Below are 25,264 nucleotides of genomic sequence, written 5' to 3' on the forward strand. Positions count from 1 at the left end.
CTATCTCAAACGGATTCATTTAAAGATGTTATTACTCCACCACCTTTGTGAACGACAGGTTTGTGACAATATGGTTTCGGGAAACAAGTCGTGACTAGCTAGTTGATTTGCTGAACGATGCATCGTACTATGGTAGTGGAGCAGCAAGTTACGTCGTTGTATGGGAAACGCACCCCTTTATGATTACTGTGCACAATTTACAGTCAACTGCACAACTTATGCCCTTATAATATGAATGATGAATAAAGAAATAAGGATAGGTGAAGAGCTGGTCATCATCTAAGAACTCACCCACTACAGTAATGACTGCACTGGTTTTTGCTTCCCCTCCAGCATTGCTGGCACGACATTCATAAATGCCCTCATCGTCCTTCTTCACCCGCTCAATGATCAGCATGCCGTCACCTTTTAGAGTGATTCCTGGAAGCATTATAGAAATTTGAATTAAACACATAGGTCATATAATACAGAACAGTTCCATGTCTGATAGGAGGATCACTTATGACTGTACATAAATTTGTTTAGTGCTTTCTCACCTGGTCCTTCGGTGACAGGAGTCTTGTCTTTGTACCATGTGATAAAGGGTTCTGGCACACCAGAAGCCATACAGACCAGTGTCAGGGTGCTGCTGCTGTTCACATCCTGATTGGTCAGATTCTGCCTCAACCAGGGCCCTTGCCTCTCTGTGTCAGACAATGGAGAGTTACATATTTATACGGCACGCTTCTATATAATTTTTTGATTGTAGATATCACTGTAAGCAATTTTTATGCATCAGGGTGAACTTTTTCACCCCAACATTATTATGGAATTATTCTCATGACACTTCAGCACATTTAACTTTCACTCTCCCAGTTATCAATAGTCTAATTTAAAGGAAGAAGGGGGAAAAAATCCCATTCTCATTACTGTAATACGTACAAAAATCATATATTAATTTATGTGTAAAACATAATATGAGATAAAGAAGATAAGAGATAAATGTAATATTTTAATTGTAAAGTACATTAAAGTATTTGTTTGTAATTCATTTAATTTATTCACATTTATTGATGAGAATGATAGGTTTTCAAATTACAGTAATTGTGGTGTAAAATTGTGAAAACCATTTCAACAATAATTCCCAATAGTAACAACTTTTATTCCTTATATTTTTCATCAATTTATATTTGATTCATGTATTTATATATACATTTCTTATTGAATTGCATTGCATTTATGCTTATCATACCTTAAGTATTATGACAACAACAACAACAATAGTAGTAGTAGTAATAATAATTTCCTATTGTGTTCTTTTTATTTTGCAGTGAAATATGACCCGGATGCTTCTTCCTGAGATTTACACACTAGTGCCATTTGTTCCTTACTGATCAGTAACATAAGCTGGATCTTACATTACGTAATATGATGTATGCTGATTCTTACACAAAGACATAAAGATCTCTTTGGTGCTTGGTAGATGAAACTCACCATCAATAGTTAAAGCAGATGTTGTATTAACCACTTTGTTGGAGTTCATGTTTAAAGCCAGGCATTTATAACCTAGTGTGTGGTTTCTGGAGACATTGACCAGCTTGATGGACAAAGATATGGTGTAGGGCTCGATCTGAAGAGTGGTTTCGCCATTGGGCACCACCTGGCCCAGTGGATCATACCAATTCAACCTATCGTAGAGGTATCTTGTGCCTCTGCAGGTCAATGTAATGTCATCTCCTGCAACAGCTGTCAAGGGCTCAATCTCAAATGGCTGTGGGTGATCTAGTGGAGACAAAAGAAAACAGGACAAAAAGAAGCTTGGTGAAAAAGATTAACTCATTGAACATGTCAGTCAACATGATGCATGTTTTTATGTATAATCTACAAATTGACAATTAGACAAAGCATGACCAAATCATAAAACATATGGCTTACAAGGGACCTGAAACTACGCTATAGATGCACTGTTGAAAGAGATTGCCGTACTCTGGCCCACACTACAAACACAAAGCTGCACACTGCCATGTCAGGAATGTCAAATTTGCAGTTATTTCCTGTTTCATCACACCTAATTGGAAGCATGTTGTTGGCGATCGGCGGCAGCGATGGCTGACCTGAAGCATTACAATAAGAACCAGGCTAAGGCCAGGCCTCCAGGAAGCGAGCGAAACGCTTGTTTATTCACAGAAATATACGTCCCCACCAGAGGAGACAGCTGTTATTACCATTTCATCCCTCTGACCAGCATTCCTGCGCACAAAGTCACGTTCACCTCTTGCATAGCACAGAATATTCTCTTGGGTTTTTGTTCTTTTCTGGAGACATGCCACTTGACATCCACCATTTTATCTCCTGTCTCCATTTTTATTGCACAGTTCTCATTTTTCACGCTTCCCCAATCTCGGCTGCTGTTCATTCCAGCTCATTTCTCCTCATCATTCTAATCTAGGCAGCTTTGAATAGTCTGACAGCCGACACACTCTTCATTATGTAACTCAGTAAATGGGTTTATCATTTCAGAAACATTTGACCCTGGTCGGCAACATATAAAAGTGATTCATTATAAAACAGAGATTGGTATTCCAGTACCATAGTCCATTCCAGAATATGTCAGACGAGCGGAAGCAGAACAGGGAGCGGAGTTGCATGTTTTTGCCTAGAGTGAGAAGCTTTTTTTTCCACAACAAAATCACTCCAATACTGCTCTATCATAAGCATAAAAGATGTTAACAGCCCAGAATGAAGTTACAAGTCAGCCAGAATTCATTCAATTGAATAAAACACAGTATTAATAGATTATTAGCAGTTGGACTAAAATGGCATTTGTGAAATATTATTAGATAATTAAAAATACAAAATGCTCTGTGAAACTTATTATTGTGAGGAAAACCAAAAAGTTTGTTGTAGAATTTAAAAAAATGTGTCAAGAAAGACATACAATTTTTCTTTTCTATATGGAAATGAAATCTAAACCTGGGTACATAAAGGTACCAAAAATGTTGGCATTTTGGATATATACTATAGTAGAGCCAAATTAATTCAATCAATGTAAATTAAAATCAAATAAGATGTAAATGGCCCACTTACCATCAACATAGAAAGGGATTCTCATGGTCCGGTTGCCAAGTTCATTCTTTGCCATACAGGAGAAGATCCCTGACACATTAGCTGTTTCCACCAGCAGGGTGCTTATGGTCTGTGGGAGTGGACAAAGATCATTAGGAATGTAAATCATTTGAGAAACTAAAGACAAACACAGTATCATGTAACTCAGTACTGACAACCTATAACAAACTTTAAGAAATTTATTTCCTACAAGCAGGTGGGTCATAGGGCTTTTTACACTCCTCAGCCTCACACATTGAGCAGACTACATCTGGCGTTTTGAGGCCAAAAGCAGTACTGAGAGTACCGCACAGAAGGTGTACCTGTGTTCCACATCATTTCCTGATACACATTTAAAATGCCAGGCTTAATATTGTCATCAGTCAAGTGGAACTCATTAATAGGCAGCCTATGTAGACATACTAATGATGCAGATTTTTGGCAAAAGACCAGATTCCCGAGCTCTGTTTTCAGTTTCAAACGACATCTGTTTTCCTGGCAGTCACATCAAAGGTATGAAACACTCTGGGTGTATTTCTGCAGCAAATATACCCATTTTTCAGTTTACTTCCTGGGGTTCACAGACTGTTTATAAAACTTATTTGAAACTTAAGAAGCATATTGGCTCTGAACAACAGGTATTTAATGTTTTCTGTTTTAGTTTGTAAAGAAAGACAGAGAACAGCCATAATTAATGCAAAAGAATTTTAACAAGGTTAAGATTTCTCTTGTACACAACATTACACTGCAGGACAGACAGAAATGAGGTGTGGAGCTTGGTTAATGTAAATCTGTGGACATGTTGTAATGCAACGGCATGTCGTTGTTTAGTCTTACATGCAACTGATTTTTATTGGCACACTGTACTAAAATATACCTGAGAAACAGGGCATGTTACCAATCCAGTTTACCTATGCACTGAAATAGTGCTCTGCATACTTTCCAATGCAAACACACTATTCTATGTTAATTAATCTTATTATACATTGCACATTATTCAAGCAACGTTTTGGATAAACTTCCGACTCAATCTGATGACCAGACCTAGTCAGAATTTCAGAGTGACCTTCCTACTTTGTCTTTTAGCTGCCCTTTCTTATTCTGTGGTTACAAGACACCATCTGAGATGGACTCTTACCAGTCTGTTATTCACAGACCAGGGAAATTTATATGAGGTGACAGAAAGGAATTCACTCTAAACAAATCCCACCCTTTTAAACTGAGCCTTGTTATCACTGACCACTGTGCTTCACCCCTGCAAAGCATCATCCGTTTGTCACAAGAGCCTGTAAATGCAGCAAACGTAAAAATTTACACCTATTCCATAGTGAGAACGAAACTCCTTGCACAAGGGAGGGCAGGCATGATTGGTTTTAAATGACATTCCAACTGTGAGAATATACTGTGTCACATAAATCATGCTGTAAGGAAATACAGATTTCTACATAAAGCACCAGACTAGCTTTTATTTTTGGTAGTGACCAAAAAATCATTCATAGCTGATTGTTTGCATTGAGACTTATTGCTTGACCTCTATGTATAGTCGCACTGAAGTGTAGAGGAATGCTACAAATGAAAACCTGTGCTTCATTAAATTTTGCATGAGTGGTTTTGGTAATAAGGCCTCCTGGAATGTTTTTCATAATGTCTGCAGTGTTCACTGTAACATTTGGCAGCACAAGCAAAGCATGACAAAATGACAGACATACAAGCTCTGACTAAGCAAACAACTAGTGACACTGAGGCAGTCTGGATTAATCCCTGAGGTGATACAGTCAAATTAAAACAGGGCTTTGTGGGCCTCTGTGGGTTTTCCCACACATTTTTATGTGATGCCAACACATTTGAGGGACCACAATGACTGCCTTGTACATATATAGCATTTAAAATCATCTCATGTATTTCAAAACAGGCTTGAAACAATCAACATTCAGTGCATGAATAGTCCTGGGAGAAAGTCTTCTGTTTATGAGGACTTTACTGGCTTCAGTGCGCTCAGTAAGATGGACTGATATATCAGTATAAACTCAGTCCTGAGGCACCACTCAAAGCAGCAGCTGCCCTGTTTACTGGCCTCTGTTCTCCACTGAAGGTGACTGAACCGTGACATAATTTACAGCAGAGCTAAATGAGCCTCAGCTATTAGTTCTATTAGGAGAGAACACACACATGGTCACAAGCTCACTGAATGTCATTCCTCACAAATCTATTGGTACTTCAGTCAAATAGACTACCGAGGCAGATTGCGCCGTCTGGAAACATAAAAATACATTTTTTTTGTGGTTTTTATCTTATTGAGAGCTATTTTCTCAAAATGATTTCTAAAAGGGCAATTTGGTGATGTGAATGTTCAATAGACTGTATGAGGTTTAAATGAAAGACAGATGTATGCTGCTTCCCTTTCACTTCAAAATCAGCATTTTTGTAAGAGCATATGAGCTGTAGTATTTTGAGGTTTATTGTTTTAGTCCAAAATGAGGCTGACAGAGTCATTAATCTGGATTAGCAACTCAATTTCAGAATTGTGTAAAACCTTTGGTTTTAACAGTTTGACTTGCAGGCATTTAAATGAATATATTTCCAATGAATTATTCTATTTACATTTTTAACTAACAAAACTTATTTAATTTTAAAGGTAGACTCAGTATTTTTTATGTTGCAATATGTCAGTCATTCGGACAGTATGACAGTATACTGACACCTAGGGATGTGGCAGCAGTAGTTTCCGAGTTTACCAAGATAAAATAAGTAACATTTTGTCTGGTCATGTCACCTCAACATGACAGTTGCAATGACATGACCGCTCCATGTAAAATAAAACATCTTTTCTTAGTAAGCTACTGAATTTCATAAAATCTCATGTGAATGTACATGATTTTAACATATTATTCAAAAATATTATTCATTTCTTTATGTACAAAGCTTAATTAATTAGGGAAAAATACTGAATGCATCTTTAAGGGCAAAAACTCTCACTAATAAATGACAAAATTGCACATAATACCTACCTTGTTTTTACTTTTTAATAATCCAACCTTGGTGTTGATATCCTTAATCAGATTATGAGGATAATGGTTGTTTGATTCAGTGGCTTCGTCAACAGGAAGAGGATCAGTGTAAAGTTTGCACCTATCAGAAAAGAAAAAAAACATTTAGAGAAATCACAATTGTTGTGGAACAGTAATTATAATAAGGAAAAGATATTTATAATACGTTAATATCAGAAACTGTTCTGGAGTTTGCAGAGGACGTTTTTGACTTTTAACATCAAAGCAGGATGTACACAAGGAAATACCAAGGCATATGACCATGGGATTTCAGTGAATGCCCTCTCCTTTTAGTGAGAAACAGAAAAAAAACAGGTCTTCCATTAAAAATAATACAAATCTGTTGGCCAGATGAACTCTTTTAGCCAATTTCTTTAAGATATGTTTATCTTTTGCCACCACCGCAAGGTTTCATGGAGCCTGATGAATGTGTGTTTCTTTTATCTGTATTTGAAAACCATGTATCAAGTCATGTGGTTTATGCCTTGAAGCCACAGGAGACCAAAGACCTGTTTTGCATCAATCTGAGTGGAGGAACAATCGGATTAATGAGAGTCGAGGTCGGAGAGGAAACCGCAGCGTGACAGGAAGGGCTGAGTCATGCGTCACCATTCAAAGGAAACACCCCCACTCTCTGGACGGCTGAGATAAGGCTGATCCCAGACCGCCATGGTCAACAAGGGACAACTGATAACTTCTCACCTTCACGAGCGAAGTAATGAGATCTCAAACGATGGACCCTTCCAACAAAACACTGATTTATGGACAATTAATGACCATGCACACATCGCAACTAAATTATGATCATATAGGGATTCACTCCCCCAACTCCCAATTCTTGCAGTGAGAACATGGCCACTTTTTTCTTTTGGTCACTGCTCAAGAAATTAATTCATTTTACTATTAAATAAAGGGAATGGGTTTGTCTTTTCTTCCAACTAGGGCACTGCAATTAACCTCCAATGTACCTCACTCATTAGCTGTTGAAAATCAGTTCTTCTCACCATCTATATTATGAGCTGTTGTGTTAACTGCCACCAATGATTATATTTAAAACAGCCAAAGTGGTATTTTGGAACTGTGGTAACAAGCCTGAAGTATTTTTGTCGCAAATTTGGCAGTACTCTTTGACAAATAATTACTCTCAATTACGAGAAACTCTTGTTATGACACACCAACTAAGTTTAGGAGACATCCGTAGAGCTCATAAAGGTTCATTAAAAGGCTGGCATTTACACTGGGACTCTTGCTTTCAGCACAATGCAAGCTTGTGGAATGAGACCAATAAATTGTCCTCACATTTACAGAGCCATTGACTGCAAAATGTAGCTCTGGGGCTATTTTTCATCAATAAGCATACTTTATTTTGGACCAATGTCAAGGAAACGGATGCAGTTCATTTGAATAATGAAAGCTGTGGGTAAAGGCCAACATACATCATTGATATTAACACCTCAGCAAGAGAAGAGATCTGCTATGCAGGAGGGTGACAACTGTTTATGGAGCCACAAACCAAAATAAAATATAAAATATAAAAAAAAATATAGCCCATATTTCTTATTTGACACAATGAAATTCTACAATGTTTTCATTTAATGTGGGATTACTAATCAGAAGACCTGTTGATTCAAAGCAAATCTGAACATGAACAGTAACAAAATTATTGACTTACTCTGTAAGACCAGGGCTGTGGTCACATGGCTGCCAAAACCAGGTAATGTTTGGCAGGGGAATCCCAAATGCAGTGCAGGTGAGCTTGTGCCCTTGGCCATATCTGTAAGTCTGGGGGCCCACTGGAGCCACGTCCTCCTCAGAGATCTTTGGCTTCACTGTGTGCATTTGGACATAGAACATTAGTCATTTAAATGGTCAGTCCCAGAATACAGATCATTTGCAGATCACTGGCTAACGTTAAAAAAACGTTATGTTTATGTGAACTTCAGTAAGAGAGGTCTATATTGCCTTTTTAGACCTCACTGAAGTGTATCTGTGCTTGTGGAGGAGAAAAACAGCCTTTGATGAATGATTCCTAAAATAGTTTCTTAATTACAACCAGAAATCTCTGAATTCTGTTTCCGTTGTTTTTGACCTTGGTTTTGCTTTTGGGTCTGTGATGATGTCATATACTTCAGTTCAGGTTGAGGTCAGAGAAGCATAGAAATAAATATTTTATATTAGATCAGAAGAGGTAATCATACTTGTGTACATTGTGGGATGGAATTTTTCCAAAAATTCAGGGTAACTCTGTGCAGCACATTACTAAAATATCAGCTCTGACAGCACATTCCAGAGCTCTTGCCAGACAAGAGCATATCAATTCCTCTGCTTTCTTAGATTTGTTTTCTTTGTGAGTTTAAAAAATAAAAAACCATAATGCCCAATGCAATCAAACATTTGCGGTAAGCAAATGAAGACCTTCGTTCATCTTCGGAACACAAATTAAGGTATTTTTGATAAAATCCGATGGCTCAGTGAGGCCTCCATTGCCAGCAAGATAATTAACACTTTCAGATGTCCAGAAAGCTACTAAAGACATATTTAAAACAGTTCATGTGACTACAGTGGTTCAACCTTAATGTTATGAAGCGACGAGAATACTTTTTGTGTGGCAAAAAAACAAAACAACGACTTTATTCAACAATATCTAGTGATGGGCGATTTCAAAACACTGCTTCGTGAAGCTTCGAAGCTTTATGAATCTTTTCGAAACAGTGGTTCGGAGCGTATCAAACTGCCAAAGTCACGTGACTTCAGTAAACGAGGCTCAAAAGTGTTTAAAAATTTCAATGGCTCACCACTGGAGGGCGTGACTTTGGCCGTTTGAAACAGCTTCAAAGCTTCATGAAACAGAGTTTTGAAATCGTCCATCAGATATTGTTGAATAAAGTCGTTTTGTTTTTTTGGCACACAAAAAGTATTCTGGTCGCTTCATAACATTAAGGTTGAACCACTGTAGTCACATGAACTGTTTTAAATACGTCTTTAGTAGCTTTCTGGACACCTGAATGTGTTAATTATCTTGCTGGCAATGGAGGCCTCACTGAGCCACCGGATTTTATCAAAAATACCTTAATTTGTGTTCCGAAGATGAACAAAGGTCTTAGGGGTGTAACCACATAGTTGAGAGTAGCCATTGACTTCTATAGTATTTTTCTTTCCTCCTCTGTCTGATTACCAACATTCTTTACAATATCTTATTTTGTGTTCAACAGAAGAAAGAAACTCATACAGGTTTGGAACAACTTGAGAGTGAGTAAATGATGACAGAATTTTCAACTATCCCTTTAAGGTTACTGTTCATATGAACAGAACAGAAATGTGACTGTTGGCTATTTTTATTAGCGATTTGTATGTTTATTTGTGGCAGACCTATTTAGTCCACTATTGTTTGATGTAGAGAAAACAATCAGATGCTCATAATCATGTGCAGCTTATACAGTTTTTCTGTGCATTACCTCTGACTTCCAACTTGTAGCTGAGATTTCTGTAGAGACCCTTCTCCTGGTTTGATAGTGCGATAGTGAAGATCCCAGCATCCTTCTGCCTTACTTGTTTTATGGTCAGGTTGTAGCCCCGAGTCACATAACACGTGGAATTTTCTGAAATGACAACTCCGTCTTTGTACCTATGCAAATTGGCAGCAGAAAATAATTACTCAACTCACCAATGCAATAATTTTACAATTAATCCATTACTTGTAGTATAGATTTAGTTGGTTACTACACATTAAATTCTTCTTATGGCTTTTGAGTCGCATCTCTTATTTTTAAAATACAAAGTATGAATTTACCACAATACTTTGTTGGGTGCAGGCAGGGCATTGACCCGTGGCTCAAACTGGACCTTTCTACCCTCTATAACAGAGATGGATCTGCGTTTATTGTGGGTCACATTGAGGAATGGATGTTCTGTAGAGACAAACAGACAAAAAAAAATACATTAAATGAATTCAAACTGTTCTACAAAAGCATGAGTGTGCTGAGATAGTGGCACAAAATCACATCCTCACCGTATACAGTGACTTTAGTTGTCAACTGAAGTGTTTTTTTTTCTTCAGCTGATTCGACATCAATTGATGCTATGCACACATACGTGCCCTTGTCCTCCATTGTCACACTAGGCATGAATAGTGCTTTAGTCATTTTGATGATTTCGCCAGGTGGGTCCCTTGTCATTTTCATTTGGTGAGTGCGATTGATCTAAAAACAGACGGGGAGTTCAGAGGATGTCAGGAAAAGACTTGCATAATGCCAGATCAAATCACGTAGTTGATCTGAATGTGTACAGTATTAATCTAATACCGCATGTCTTTAGGTAAAACTCAAGCATTTTTAGCAGGGCTCCTAATAACTCACCTGACCCTTATGGAACTGCCACTCAAATTCAATTCTTCCATTCCAAGTAGTCTCTGCAGAGCAGTTGAGGACCAGGGTGTCACCGACCAGTACTTTTGGTCGTTCTGGTTCGATGCCAATATTTTTTAGGACCGACGCTAGGCACAGAGAATCCAGGTTATGTCATGGAAAAAAGCATTTGTAATTTTAAATGACAGATTTTCAAAAGGTAATTGCGTAACTGGGATTTTCTCCTTACTGTTTAGCAGCTACCTTTGATCTATGCATTTTAGCAATTAAAATAACTCACTTTTCCTTGAGAGGATGTAGAGAGATTTGACTTCCATGTTATCCACTCTGGTCAAACATGTAATCAATTGGTAGCTGTCATAAGGTTCCAAGGGAATCGTGAAACCTTTCTTTGGATCCCACTCCACCTTTCTTTTTTTATCATCTGAGATGGGATTCATCTGGAGAGCAAGAGGAGAGGATTTATTTAACAAGCTATCTTTAAAAATAAGTGATGTTTCTTTCCATGAAGAAGTAAACAAGTTGTGTCAAAATTTTATGGCTCGTGATTAGCAGCCCATTCAGTAATGAGCAAAACAGGGCTAAGTTTGTCTGTAAGAAACTGATCATAGTCGAGTTGTACACCCCATTTCACTTCTTTTGTTTGTTCGTGGTCCAAGTGCCCTGCTAGGAAAGAAGGGAAGGAAGGAAACAGGAAGGACGAATGCCACAGATCTTCCAATGGCAGGAAGGTCACATAACTATCTGTGCCATCTGGCTTAGAAGTATTTATCCATAGGACTGTGAGAAATGACCATAGACCCACTACATGACCACTGCAGGAAATAAAAACACTACCGTTGTTGTTGTTCGCTGTCAGTGGAATTTGAAGGACAGAATCTACTGTTTTTATGAATTATTTAAGAGGCTTACTAATATACTTAAAATAAGACGTGGTGGTTTTATAAAATAAAATAAAATAAAATAAAATAAAATAAAATAAAATAAAATAAAATAAAATAAAATAAAATAAAATAAAATAAAATAAAATAAAATAAAATAAAATAAAATAAAATAAAATAAAATAAAATAAAATAAAATAAAATTTAGTCTTTTTTTGGATAGCTTGAACAGTTTTTTTCCAACCTGGTCTACATGGACCTAAAGCATAAAAAAATATGTTTTATTTATAGCCTGAGTTTCTATTCTGAGTGAAAAACAACAGTCTAACACTACCATCCTGTTCTTACAGGAAGCAGACAGAGAGACTCCTTAGGCCTCCTTGAGCTTCCCTGAGTCCATGGCACACTGTCCCTATCTATGTACACATTCTCAGGACTTTAATGGGTGTGAGAAATTCTGAGACGCCCATGGTTCAATGCATTCTTCAATGTCAGATCATACAAAACATCCTCTATTTTTCATGTCAAGGCTTTTGAGGCATGGAAAGCAGGTAAAACATTCACCCCCACCATATGTGGCTGAAATTATTTGTGAATGTATTTACATACAGTGGGTTCAAAATCAGCGGTGCTAACATAAAATACTCACAGTCTCAAGGATAACATGTTGGTTTGGGGACGTTGTTCTGCAGGGGACCACAAAAAAGGGATCTTTCCGATACACAAAAATAAATGTTGTTGAACTGGAAGCCTCCACAAATGGATGATTGTGATCTGTGATTTAAAATTAAGCATAAAATAATACAGTAAGCACAAAATAATAACACTTTGCTTAACACAAAGCTAATTCACCATACCAATCACAAATACAATAATTCATTAATTCACTAATGAGCTTTATGATTTTGTTTGTTTGTTTTTTTAAAAAACATTTAATATTTTATCAATAAATTCTTGGACTTCAGGCAATGCCTAGACATCCAACCTTGGGGAGCAATTAAATATCCCAGATAAAGTCTGATCATTTTTCTCTTCAAGCACACACAGACTGCTGGATAAAGAAACAGAAACAGAAACAGCTTGGCAGGAGGGGATGTTACTGTACAGCTATGCTGTGAGATTGGCGTGATTAAACAAACAAGATCTTGTGTGTGCTGAGAGGGTTCGTGTAATAAAATATGTTTTTTTTAAATAAACTTTTCTCACATAAACAGTGTAATCACATAGTGAGATGAACCAGGGGACTATCAGGTATTAAATTGGCTATATATGCAGCAGGCTGAAGTGGAAGAGGTCTGCAAAAACAAAACAGCTGGTGAGCCAGAGACTTGGTGAGCTTTGCTGTCATTTTCACAGCTAAAGTTATCACTGTCTTTTGCTATAGATAAATTGCAGATCAGCTCATCTGGGAAATACACTACTGTTCTAAAGTTTAGGTTCAGTAAAATTTTTAAATATTAATTTAAAAATCGAGTTTTATGCTCACTAAGGCTGAATTTATTTGACCAAAATACACTAAATATATTATTATTATTATTTGAATGCAATATAAATAACTTATTTTTAATTGTAATATATTTTAAAATGTAATTTATTACTGTGATGGAAATGAAATCATTCTAATATGCTGATTTGGTGCTCAAGAAACATTTCTTCTTATTATTATTAATGTTAAAATCTGCTTAATGTTTTGTGGAAACCATGATAATTTTTTCCAGGATTCTTTGATGAACAGAAGAGCATTAATTTGAAAGAAAAGTCACTTTTGATCAATTTAATGCATTCTTGCTAAATAAAAGTATTAATTTCTTTAAAATAAATAAATAAATACTGATCCCAAACTTTGTGAGGCACATTCATAAAACTCTATGCTAATGCACTTGCTTGAAATGTTAACAGCTTAAACAGTTGTCATTAGGTACAGGAAGACTCTAAGCAGGAGCCCAAACAGGAAATTATCAAAGACCAGACTTCCAGAACAATCAAACTGTGTTGCCAACTCTAAAGACATCCAGCTTAATATAAAGCCTTCCTTTTTGTGTCACTGATTTCTATTTCCTTGTCTTATGACAGTTTAGTTCAGTCTTGCAGATACGGTCCAGTTCTCTGTGATTCAATCCTTCTGAGTGAGTGCAGTCATAGCTGCATAGTTACTAGCTCCATTGCCCGGCTAACAGGTTCACGGCTTTGTTGTAGTTTCGTTGAGGTCTACAATGAGGTGGGGCCTCTCATTACTTCATTTCTTTTTTAATCTAATGCTTTTCTAATGGCTTGGAGTCTTTCCAGGTCCTGTTTCACACAGATTTCACCTCAAATTTATCTTCTGACAAATAATTGGAAGTAAAGTGCCAAGTTTCTTGGTTCATCCAGTAGGGATTGGTCCATTTGTAACCAAAAATAGTGATGCACATGTGTATTATGCTGAATAAATAGCTCTTTGGTCTGTTTATCTAAAAATAAGCTTTGTTTTATGAAACAATTTTTCTACAACTTCTTAAGCTATGATAAAAATATTAGTAACTATTCTTTTTTTTGTGATCAAATTTTTATTAGCTTTTGCATATAGCATCCACTCGGGATAAAAGCAAAACAACAAAAACAACAGACACATAATGAAGTAACATGTTCCAAAAAGAGAGAGAAAATACAGAGGAAAAAAATAAATAAATAAAAAAAAAAATAATAAAAAAAAAAAAATATATATATATATATATATATATATATATATATATATATATATATATATATATATATATATATATATATATATATATAGATAATAATAAAATAAAAACAAACATTATTCTTTTATATAATCCAGTATTTTGGAACAAAAACATTGCCAAGCATCAACAGTACTAGGTTTGGCCTTATTAATTCTTGCTATTGTACATTCACAGGCCCCTATTCTAAGGAGACTATGTATCCAATACGTTTCCCTAGACATTTGTGGTGTAAACCAGTTCTGAATTATTGTCTTTTTAGCAGCTGTAAAACCAGCAAACAACATTTTTTTTGTATTAAGCTTATACAGAAATCAGAATCATCATTAAGAAGACATAAATTTGGCTTATTGGGGTAATCAATTTGTAATAAAAAGGACAAAACGACATGTACATGTGACCACAGATTATTGACAATAGGACACTCCCAAAACATATGAAGAAAGGTACCTGAAGACACAGTGTTACAGATAACAGTTGTAATTTGATTGCAGTTTCATTTTGAATCTTTTGTAGGGAGTTATATATGCTCTATGAATAACTTTAAAATGTATAAGACGATGAGCCAAGTTTTTGGAAGTTAAACTGAGGTTAGCCCACACCCTCTCCCAGTCGACAGATAAGTTAAGGTCAGATAGTTCCCGATTCCAAACAGACTTGATAGAAAGAGATTTTATAATACGGTCAATAATTTTACTATATAATAAAGAAACAGATGATCGACCAGAGGATGGTGCAATCCAATCTCGCATAGGATGAGAGGAAATAGGAGATGCCCAGGGAACTCCATATGCTTTAAGGGCAGAGCGCAATTGAAAAAAGACAAAATATGAGGATGCTGGTAAACAGAACTTAGTTCTTAGTGCCTGAAACGAACAAAGGCATTGATCATCATATAAATCTCCGCATGTGTTTATGCCTAGGGAAGACCAAGATGGTTGGACAAATGGACGATTTCCGCATAAAAAATTGAGATTATGCCATAATGGTGCACTGTTACAAAGTTTGAAGGGTCCTCCTATCAGACATTCAACTGTTTTCCAAATTCTAATAGAATTAGCTATAACTGGGCCGAATTTATAATTATCTTTTTTCCCTGTGCCAGCAAATAAAATATCTTGAAGTCGGTTTGGCTTAACCCTGTCCGCTTCAATCATTCTCCATGCAACTTTAGATTGCGGATCAACCCAATTATAAAGGGCCTTAAGTTGAAACGACCAATAATACAATTCAAAATTTGGTACGGCCAGTCCTCCCGCACACAAAGGTTGCTGTAAAGTGGTAAGTTTGATTCTGGGGCGCTTACCATTCCATATAAAATGGGAAAGTATGGAGTTTAACTCCTTAAAGTAGCCTGGAGGAGGAGAGAGTGGTAGCATAGAAAAAAAAAAAGTTAAGACGAGGTAACAAATTCATTTTCACTGTAGAGATTTTACCTTGAAGAGAAACTTTAAGATTATTCCATCTTTGAATGTCACTTTTGATCTTAACTATAATACTATTAAAGTTGTCTCTAGTAATCTTATGTATGTTTTTATATATGGTAATACCCAAATAAATGAAAGAGTTCTTAATAGGAATAAACGAGGGAATAGAAGAATTAAATTTAACATTGTTAATTGGCATTAAAGCAGATTTGGTCCAATTTATCTTGTATCCAGAAAAAACACTAAAGTGATCAAATTCCTTAATTATCTCAGGAACTGATACATCAAAGTTATCTAAATACAAAATAATATCGTCTGCATACAGTGAAATAATCTGATCTTGAATCTTAATCGATGCTACTTCAGACTTCCTGATGGCTTCTGCTAATGGTTCAAGAGACAGACAAAACAGTAATGGGGAAAGTGGACATCCCTGCCTCGTTCCCCTTTGTAGAAAGAACGGGTGAGAAATAACATTGCCAGTCAAGACTGATGCTGCAGGTGAGTGGTATAGAGTCTTAATCATAGAAATGAAATGTTCACCGAAGCCAAAACATTGCAGAACTGCCCACATATAATTCCACTCTAGCCTATCAAAGGCTTTTTCTGCATCAAGTGAAAAAACCGCACAGGGGCTCTGATGCGAGTCTGCAAAATCAAGTATATGGAAGAGTCGACGCATGTTATCAGATGCGTGGCGCCCTTTTATAAAACCAGTTTGGTCCTCCTTGATCAAACCATGAATGACCTTCTCCATTCGAAAGGCGAGAACTTTAGCGTAAACTTTTAAATCACCGGGGATAAGAGATATCGGTCTATAGCTGGAGCAGTCTAATGGATCTTTCCCTTTTTTAAGAAGTAACGATATCATCGATGTATTTTGATCTCTATGGAATGCACCATGCTAGATCGCAAAATTAAATGAGTTAAGCATAAGTGTCCCTATCAAATCCCAGATTTCTAAATATAATTCAGGGGGAAGACCATCTAGACCCGGTGATTTGCCTTTATGTAGGCTCTTTAGTGATTTATGGAGCTCCTCCAAACTTAATGGGGCCTCCAAAGATTCTTTGTTAATCTGAGAAATCCGAGGTAAATCTAATTTAGCAAAATACTGTTTACTAACTGATTCCTCAGAATCTGTTTCAGCTTTATATAAGTTTATATAGAAGTCTTTAAATATGTTGTTGATCATCGTAGGGTTTGTGGTGACCTGACCATCTAATGCTTTTATTGCGCTGATATATGCTTTGGACTCACATTCTCTCAGCCTAAGAGCCAGCAAGTGGCTGGGTCTCTCCGATTCAAAATAGTATTTTTGCCTAGTTCTATGCAAGATAAACTCTGCCTTTGATTGTGAAAGTAAATATTCTTCATTTAAGGAGGACAACTGTATGGCCCGCTGATCAGTAAAATGTTGTTTTTGTAGGTTTTGCAATGATTGGATTTTGTTTTCTAATTGAGTAATCTGACAAATTTTTGCTTTTGCAAGAGTGGAAGAGAAAGCTATGCAAAATCCACGTATAGCACACTTGGTCGTTTCCCACAATATTTGAGGATCTATATCACCTTCCATATTAATTTCCAGAAATTCCTTTGTATGTTCTTTTAGTGAATTGGTAAAAGTCTGATTACTTAATAATGATGTGTTAAAACGCCATCTAGGGGCTTTGGCTTTAATATTGGAAAGATGAATTTTACACAACACAGCAGAATGATCAGACAATAAGATTGGTAATATAGAGATGGAGGAATTAGACGAGATTAGAGATGGACTGAGAAATATGTAATCTATCCTAGAGAAAGTCTTATGTCTATTAGAAAAAAAAGTAAAATCCTTAGAGGTGGTATTCTGAATTCTCCAAAGATCCATTATATTGAGTTCGGTGATAAATTCATTCAACAACTTAGAAGATGGATTGGTTGTTGTCTCAGAATGAGATTTATCCAAAGCAGGATTTATGACAGCATTAAAATCCCCACCGACCACTAAAGGGCTATCAGTCTGTTCAAGCAATGTACTGGATATATTTGTAAAAAAATTACTGTCTGTCTCGTTCGGACCGTAAATAGAGACCAATGTTATCCTATCATTATGTACTTTGCAACGAATAAAAACAAATCTACCCTCATTATCCCTTCCGGTGTGTTCCACTGTTAGCTGCAATTTCCTGTTAACTAAGATAAGCACCCCCTTTGTTTTATTAAGAGCGCAGGAAAAGGCTGCAGCGTGACCTTGTCTTGCGTATATTTCACTGGGTACGACTGTCGTGCACCCCTCAGGATCGCTGACCTGTCTTGCCATCTTAATGTCCGAAAGATAAGAGTACGCGGCCGATCGGAGTTCTTTCTTCCGTCATAAATACGATGAGCGCGATCAATCTCGATGTCGCGGCCTTTCAGTGCTGGAATCCACTTGGAGAGATTGGCTCTGAGAAAGCTGACCGCGTCGGAGCCCTCCGCCCCCTCCGGTAACCCCACCAGTCGTACATTGTTTCTCCTGCTTCTATCTTCAATGTCCGTAATTTTGTCGGTAAGTTGTTCCAGCTGTTTTCTCAAGTTTGTGACTGTCCTCCTGTCCTCACGCACAGCTGCCTGAACGGAATCAACTCGGTCACGTGTCTGTTTCGTCGTGCTGGCTAACATTTCAAGTTCTGCTCTTAACTGCTTAACGGAATTGTTGGTAGCTTGTATGTCCATATGTATATTACGCAATGCTGGGGTCAGTACAGAGTCAATTGCATCTCTTACTGTTGAAGCCACAGCCGAATCCAAGGTACTCTGTTGCTCTTTGAGTGCTAGCTTAATACCGTTAGCAATGGCGCCGTCAAGGTCCTCTTTGGAGATGGTGGAATCTTTGAATTTTTTCTTTATTGGTGACTGCTCGATCTCTCTTTTCCGATTGTCCTTGGTCGTTGAAGTACTCATTATGGGTTAGATGAAGAGTGGTTCGAAATTTAAAATCAGGATTACAGAAAATTTGACAAAGTGAGCGGAGCAAAGGACTATGCGTGCATCGCCGTCGAAGGGTCACGTGATCCCCCCCAAAAATATTAGTAACTATTCTTAATCTTACCTTTGACAAAAACATATGTGGACACCTCATGAATGCTGGAATTTTTGTGACTGCATCTGTAGAAGCCAGTATCGCTGTGCGTCAGGTTGTGTATGACCAGCTTGCTGCAGTGCCTGTGCATACTCTCCTCACAAGACTCAATGTGTACCGATGACACATTTCTGCTAGCCAAGCTCCAGTGCAGCGAAGTTGATCCTCTAATGTAAGCCATACCATATAAACAAAACATCAACAATTAGGACAATTTCATAGGCAAGCAGGCTTATGCCAAATTAAATAACCACTTTTAAGAGTGTCTGCTGCTATAACTTTGATTTGTAGCTATTCATGAAATATATAACCAAACTTAAAAACAAAATAAGGAACATTATACCACAAATGACATACAAACATATCCTGCAGCTTCTTTCAGTTTACTCTGAAATTACAAGCATAATCCTAACAGTAATTCAACTACATCAACAGCAGATGTTTTTACTGGCATCCTGAGTATAACTTTAACATTACACATAAGGAGAGTTTATACCCAAGAAACCAAGAATTTTCCATCGACTGATGCATCTGCGGTTCCTGATCACATCTGTCTTAAAGGGTTAGTTCACCCAAAAATAAAAATTCTGTCATTAATTAATCAACCTCATGTCGTTCCAGCCCCGTAAGACCCTTTGTTCATCTTTGGAACACAAATGAAGATCTTTTTGATGAAATCTGACAGCTTTCTGTCCCTCCATAATTCAACCTGTTCATCATATAAAGCGATCGTGTCTCTTCAGATAATTTGTCCTAAACCGCTCAATTCATATTTTTAAGTGTCAAAGTGGTAGTTGCGTAGCTGTCTATAGAGGGACCGAAAGCTCTCAGATTCTTACAGGTTACGAGTCTTACACATTTGGAACAACATGAGGGTTAGTAATTAATTACAGAATTTTAATTTTTGGGTGAACTAAATCTTGACTGAATGACTGAAAATGACTTTTTACTCTCGAGAGCATGCCAGATTCATCATCCATATTTGCAGGATATTCAACTGGGTTCATATTAGTTTTAAACATATTCAGTTAGTGTTCAACTTTCACATGGGAACAGGTATTTTTCGGATTAAATAAAATGAATGACGTTTCAAACAGTGTTTGTTTTTAAAAGGGCACATTAAAAGGATCCCAGTGGAAAATCAGACATATCTCACATACCACCACTGTTGCCTCTAGACTGATGGGTCATGCAACTTCACTCTTAAATCTCTGTCCAGAGCCAAAGACAGTATCAGCTTTTTGCTCATATGACCTTGTAGGGAAGCGTTACATTAGTTAAGTTTCTGCAGGGTCAGCATTCCTGGCATGACTGCAATAGCAAGAAATGCTCTCTTAAAGTCTAAACGATGTGTATGTTTCAGAAGCCCCCGCCAACTTTTCTTTCCTGCAACAATTGGATTTGGATACGGTGGCTATTTTGGGCCTATGTTGCTTTTCTCAGAGCCTCTCATCCCATGTTAAAGCAAAAGACTTTAGTTTTGAGGAGTGATGGTATGAGATCATTGTGTTTGGATACAAGCTGCAGCTCAAGTTCTTAAACAGTATTAAAGGTATAGTTCACCTAAAAACAAAAATTCTGTCAACATTAATTTACCCCTCATGTTGTTCCAAACCCGTATGACTTTCTTTCTTCTGTGCAAAAAAAGACATTTTGAGAAATGTCAGTGTTTTTCTTCTTTTGTCAAAGGTTTCCAGTGTTGTTTGGTTACCACTGTTCTTCAGAATATCTTCTTTTATGTTCCAATTGAAAAGAAGACATACAAGTTTGGAAGGACATTAAGGTGAGCAAATGATGACAGAATGTTGATATTTGGGTAAACAGCATGATTTAGATACTGGGACCCATTATGAGATTTTGGTGCTGATCAGGTTTCTTAACTAAATTGAACAGCAAAAATTACCTGATCATTTTCACCAAAAAGACCATGATGGTTAATGGTTTTTTATACAAAACCTGAAATGCATTGCTCCAGGTACATTTCATTGCACTTTTCAAGAAGGACTATAATTAATTTTTTTTTTTTTTCTCCATTGCAAAAGTTTCGGGGGGTGGTGGTTTACTGCCTCTAGTGTTCATTTTATCTGGAAACTGCAGTGAAATGTATAGGTATGTCACCTATGGACAAAACATATGATCCACTAGTCAGACCAGCACCAGCAAACCAGTCACCATAAAAAGCCTGGTTCAGCATTGGAAATGAACATGAGTGTATGAACTGGTTGATGTTTTTTTTTTTTAATGGTAAGATGGTTTTCAAAGGGCTAATAAAAAATAAATAAATAAATAAAAAAGTAGTTTTATATTATTCTGAATTGAGTTTAAAGGTGCCGTAGAACGCGTTTTCAAAAGATGTAATATAAGTCTAAGGTGTCTCCTGAATGTGTCTGTGAAGTTTCAGCTCAAAAACTTTTTTAACTGCCTATTTTGAGGCATCATTAAATATGCACCGATTCAGCGTGCGGCCCCTTTAAATTCTCGTGCTCCCAGCCCCGAGCTTGCGACTACCTAAACCGGCATAAACAAAGTTCACACAGCTAATATAACCCTCAAAATGGATCTTTACAAAGTGTTCATCATGCAGCATGTCTATTCGCGTAAGTATGGTATTTATTTGGATGTTTACATTTGATTCTGAATGAGTTTGATGGTGCTCCGTGGCTAAAGCTAACATTACACACTTTTGGAGAGATTTATAAAGAATGAAGTTGTGTTTATGAATTATACAAACTGCAAGTAAAAAATGAAAATAACAGTCTTGTCTCTGTGAATACAGTAAGAAACAATGGTAACTTTAACTACATTTAACAGCAACATGCTAATGAAACATTTAGAAAGACAATTTACAAATATCACTAAAAATATCATGATATCATGGATCATGTCAGTTATTATTGCTCCATCTGCCATTTTTCGCTATTGTCTTTGTTTGCTTACCTGCATAAAGTCTGATGATTCAGCTGTGCACAGATCCAGACGTTCTGCCCTTGTCTAATGCCTTGAACATGAGCTGGCATATGCAAATATTGGGGTCGTACATATTAATGATCCCGATTATTACGTAACAGTCAGTGTTATGTTGAGATTCTCCTGTTCTTCGGAGGTCTTTTAAACAAATGAAATTTATATAAGAAGGAGGAAACAATGGAGTTTGAGACTCACTGTATGTCATTTCCTTGTACTGAACTCTTGTTATTCAACTATGCCGAGATAAATTCAATTTTCAGTTCTACGGCACCTTTAATTTATTCTGTCTGAATATTGGAACGCTTACTAGTATTATATGATTAAATCAACCCCAAATGAGTGTATTTTAGATGCACAGAACACTGTGTGTGTTTGTGTGAGATGGGACAGCAGAAGGGCACAGTACCTGCAGATGAGCGTGAGTGTGCCACCAACATGCTGAAGGTGTGTGTCTCCAGCAGGAAGCAGCTGTGGTTCAGGCAGACCAGCTCTACAGAACCCTACAGAAAACACAATATAGCACAACACACAGTCAATCACAAAGAGACATGCTAACATCACAAGTACATCACAAACAAAGCTACAATGTGGTCAAATCTATAGCCCTAAACACTGCATCCAAATTGACAAAATGCAACAAGTTTTCACTAACAAAGTAACTCTTGAGGGTGAGTTGTTCAACCATACAAGATGGGTATCTCTCTGGAGAATTGTAAAACAAGCATAAGGCTAAATTATGGTTAAACAGACCAAAACCAGAGCACTCCAAGCAATTATGGGATGCAACTTTTTGAAAGCATTCAGTGTGATTTGGAGACTCTGATTCAGAATGTTATGCAATAACCTTTCCGCTTCCATGTGGTTCTCCACAATCCAGCTCAGTGCAGTCAAGTCTGTGCTGGACAGGTTTAAGCTGGCAGAGATGTGGAAACAGTGTGTCTGAGCGTGTGTACACATTCTAGACAAGAGGAGGGAGGCCAGATGTACAGCTGGGCCCCCCACAGAGGGGTCACCTCTGTCAGCATGTGTGTGAGAGAACAAGGCAGACCCAGATGAATCAGATGTCCTTAAACACATCCTTCACATCAGTCAGTCCTCTCTTTCTGTCCTCTAAATAATGCCACCTTTTTATACTCTGATGAAGAACTTCATTTAACTCAGATCTCTTGAGATCTCTTCAGTGTGCTATTATTACAGTGAAGGTTCACTGCTGGTCTGAGGCCAGGTAAAGCTGATGATAGGAGCCATGAGTACGCTCGGGACAGGAAGTAGTATCATTCCCCCTGCTGCCCAGGATGGGTGACAGTCGTCTCATATGTGATTTCCTTCTTTTGAACCTACTCCCTGACCGCTTTGTGCTGTGGCACTGTAATGCAGGTTATTTGTGTTGCCAGGCAAAAAGGGTTTTGAATTGATTTTCCATTTTAAAAGCAGAGTCTTCTGGGAAACCTCATCTGACAAAAAGACCAGCTTAGGGTCTTTTAGTAAATCTTAAAAAACACTGTGTTCATGATGCTAAACAAAGCAGATGTGGTATAAAGCTCAAAGACTTCCATCTAGCGCATGTTTACATTGAAAAACAATGAAAAAGCAATTCAAAACCAGTTAAGTGGAAAGCAAAGACATGTTTTGTGTGGACAGCTCCACATTTTTTATTGTTTTTCCCGTCTTTTCGGATATCTTGAATTTTTCAGCACCTCCCGCTTCGCGTTTAGTCGCCAAATTAAAAGAGGTGTGTACATTGAGGAGAATGAAGTCTGGTTTCACGTTGGTGTCACGCAAAGCGCAGCAGCGCACACACAGTTTGCTCCAGTCCAGAGACGTGAGAGCACAGAGCGGATCGTATGCGCGAGTCGCCGCAGACCACAAAACATATCGGACCCATTTCAATTCTGCACAGAATGTTATATTTTAAAGTGATATAGAGGAGATTAGGAGGTTAGAGATTAGAAGTAAAATGAGGTTTTACAGAACTCAACAGCTCTGGCTGAGCTGTTGTATAAACGAAACACTATTGGCTATTTTAGCTTCCTGTTTCTGTTGAAATTACATCAACACATTGAATAATGCTGCCCATCCCAAGGCACTTCAGTGGGCCTTTAAGATTGGAAAGTTTTGTAATACAGAGTCAGCGTCCAAAACACAAGCTGATTTTTAAAAAGAGTTGTGTATAACAATTGGGACGATAATGGCATTACATAATGTTTATTCTCTTCTCATCTACACCCAAATTACTTCCTTATTCTCAGATAAAACACATTTACTAATAAAAACTGACAGTCATGTATGCGTACCCATGAAGACATTATCAGTACATTATCTGACCAACAGCTAATTGTTTTTTATATATATAAATGGCTTAAAAGCACAGATGCATTCACAGAATGAACTTACACACCAACATTGCCATTTAATATGAACTTCCTCTCAGTATTCTACAACATCATTGTTGTTTCACAGTCCAAGGTTAGTTAAGGGGAGCGGATATAGCCGGAGCTTTCCACGCAAAATACACACCTCTTTCAGCTTGATATTATCCCTCTGCCTAGAAGAGACAAACCAGACATAACCACAGCTGTCCTAAAAAAATAACCTCCCCTATGGTGACTCTCTATTGCGCTGGAACCTTTTTGTCACCCATCTGTTCTGTAGATATTTAGACATCTTCTTAGAGTTGTAGAAGATTTACATTTAGACAATAAGAATTAAAACACATTAAAAATGTCTTTGCTGTGATGTTGGTGCCTTTCATGAATCATGACATAGACAGAGATTAAATGTTGTCAAAGACAGCAACTTTATGCAGGTCCACCTCCTGTCTCAGACAAACACAATCCATCATGAAATCCATCACGTACAAAATGTACAAATGTTTCAGCATGTACAAAATGTACAACATATGTTTTATGAGTCATAACTCATTCTTGCCAGGATGTTTTCAGAAACACGGTACATCTTAATCTGTAACATTAGAGTTACAAGAAGATGCTGCTCCCATTGTACTGAAAGAGACATATTAGTCAGCGTGAGTCTAACTGGTTTGTCCACTCTGAAATATGCGTTTACTACACAGAAGCTTTGGTCTGATACCAAATACGTTTTTATGAGAATTATTAACTTCTGCTGAAATTCTTATTTTCCCTCAAAGCCTCATTCACAGATGTACGCCTGCACACAAACACGAACGGTGAATCACATCCTATAAAACCCAACAACTCTCGCTGTCTTCACAGCTGCCCTGTTCAGCAGGGGCCCCCAGCAGCCCACTTAAGAAGAGCACTTTCTCATAAAAACCTCTCGTCTCTGTCCCTGTACACCCACGTATTCTCACAGCCCCCCACCTGCCCCTGATGTCTGCCCAGTGCTGACCTCAGCGCGGCACTTCGCCCCCCTCTCTGACAGCTGTGTACTGCATTCCTCCAGCACAGAGACTGAAAAATGCCAAAAATGAGGCTTGTTGTGGTGCTTCAAGGGGCCTGGGACCTGGTTTCCATTAAAGCCTATTAAAAATAAAAGACAACCATGGAAGCATAGAAAAAAAACACAGCACTGATGCTACGTGGGTTGCCATACTCTGCGTGATTAGCCTACGTGCCTCTGGTGTGAAAAAATAAAAGACTTGTCACTGTCACAAGGCTGCGCTCCTCCTGACCTCCCACAATCAT

At 37.5% G+C, this 25,264-nt stretch overlaps 1 protein-coding gene across 2 annotated transcripts in view; it reads right to left on the minus strand.

Annotated features, from left to right (window-relative positions):
* kdrl (kinase insert domain receptor like) overlaps positions 1-25,264 on the minus strand; it is a 53,443-nt gene that overhangs the window by 21,625 nt on the left and 6,554 nt on the right. Inside the window, exons 2-15 of one of the 2 annotated variants that reach the window (XM_067387224.1) lie at positions 22,006-22,099; positions 18,603-18,799; positions 12,026-12,150; positions 10,776-10,935; positions 10,487-10,623; positions 10,141-10,330; positions 9,922-10,039; positions 9,587-9,756; positions 7,804-7,960; positions 6,093-6,213; positions 3,067-3,175; positions 1,474-1,761; positions 537-683; positions 292-420 (exon numbers count right to left, since the gene is read on the minus strand). In XM_067387224.1, the coding sequence (XP_067243325.1) occupies positions 292-420; positions 537-683; positions 1,474-1,761; positions 3,067-3,175; positions 6,093-6,213; positions 7,804-7,960; positions 9,587-9,756; positions 9,922-10,039; positions 10,141-10,330; positions 10,487-10,623; positions 10,776-10,935; positions 12,026-12,150; positions 18,603-18,799; positions 22,006-22,099 (2,142 nt within the window). The remainder of the gene's footprint in view (positions 1-291; positions 421-536; positions 684-1,473; positions 1,762-3,066; positions 3,176-6,092; positions 6,214-7,803; positions 7,961-9,586; positions 9,757-9,921; positions 10,040-10,140; positions 10,331-10,486; positions 10,624-10,775; positions 10,936-12,025; positions 12,151-18,602; positions 18,800-22,005; positions 22,100-25,264) is intronic. The other variant, XM_067387231.1, reaches the window with a different exon arrangement.

This window comes from Chanodichthys erythropterus, chromosome 1, assembly GCF_024489055.1.
Source record: "Chanodichthys erythropterus isolate Z2021 chromosome 1, ASM2448905v1, whole genome shotgun sequence".
Taxonomy (NCBI): domain Eukaryota; kingdom Metazoa; phylum Chordata; class Actinopteri; order Cypriniformes; family Xenocyprididae; genus Chanodichthys; species Chanodichthys erythropterus.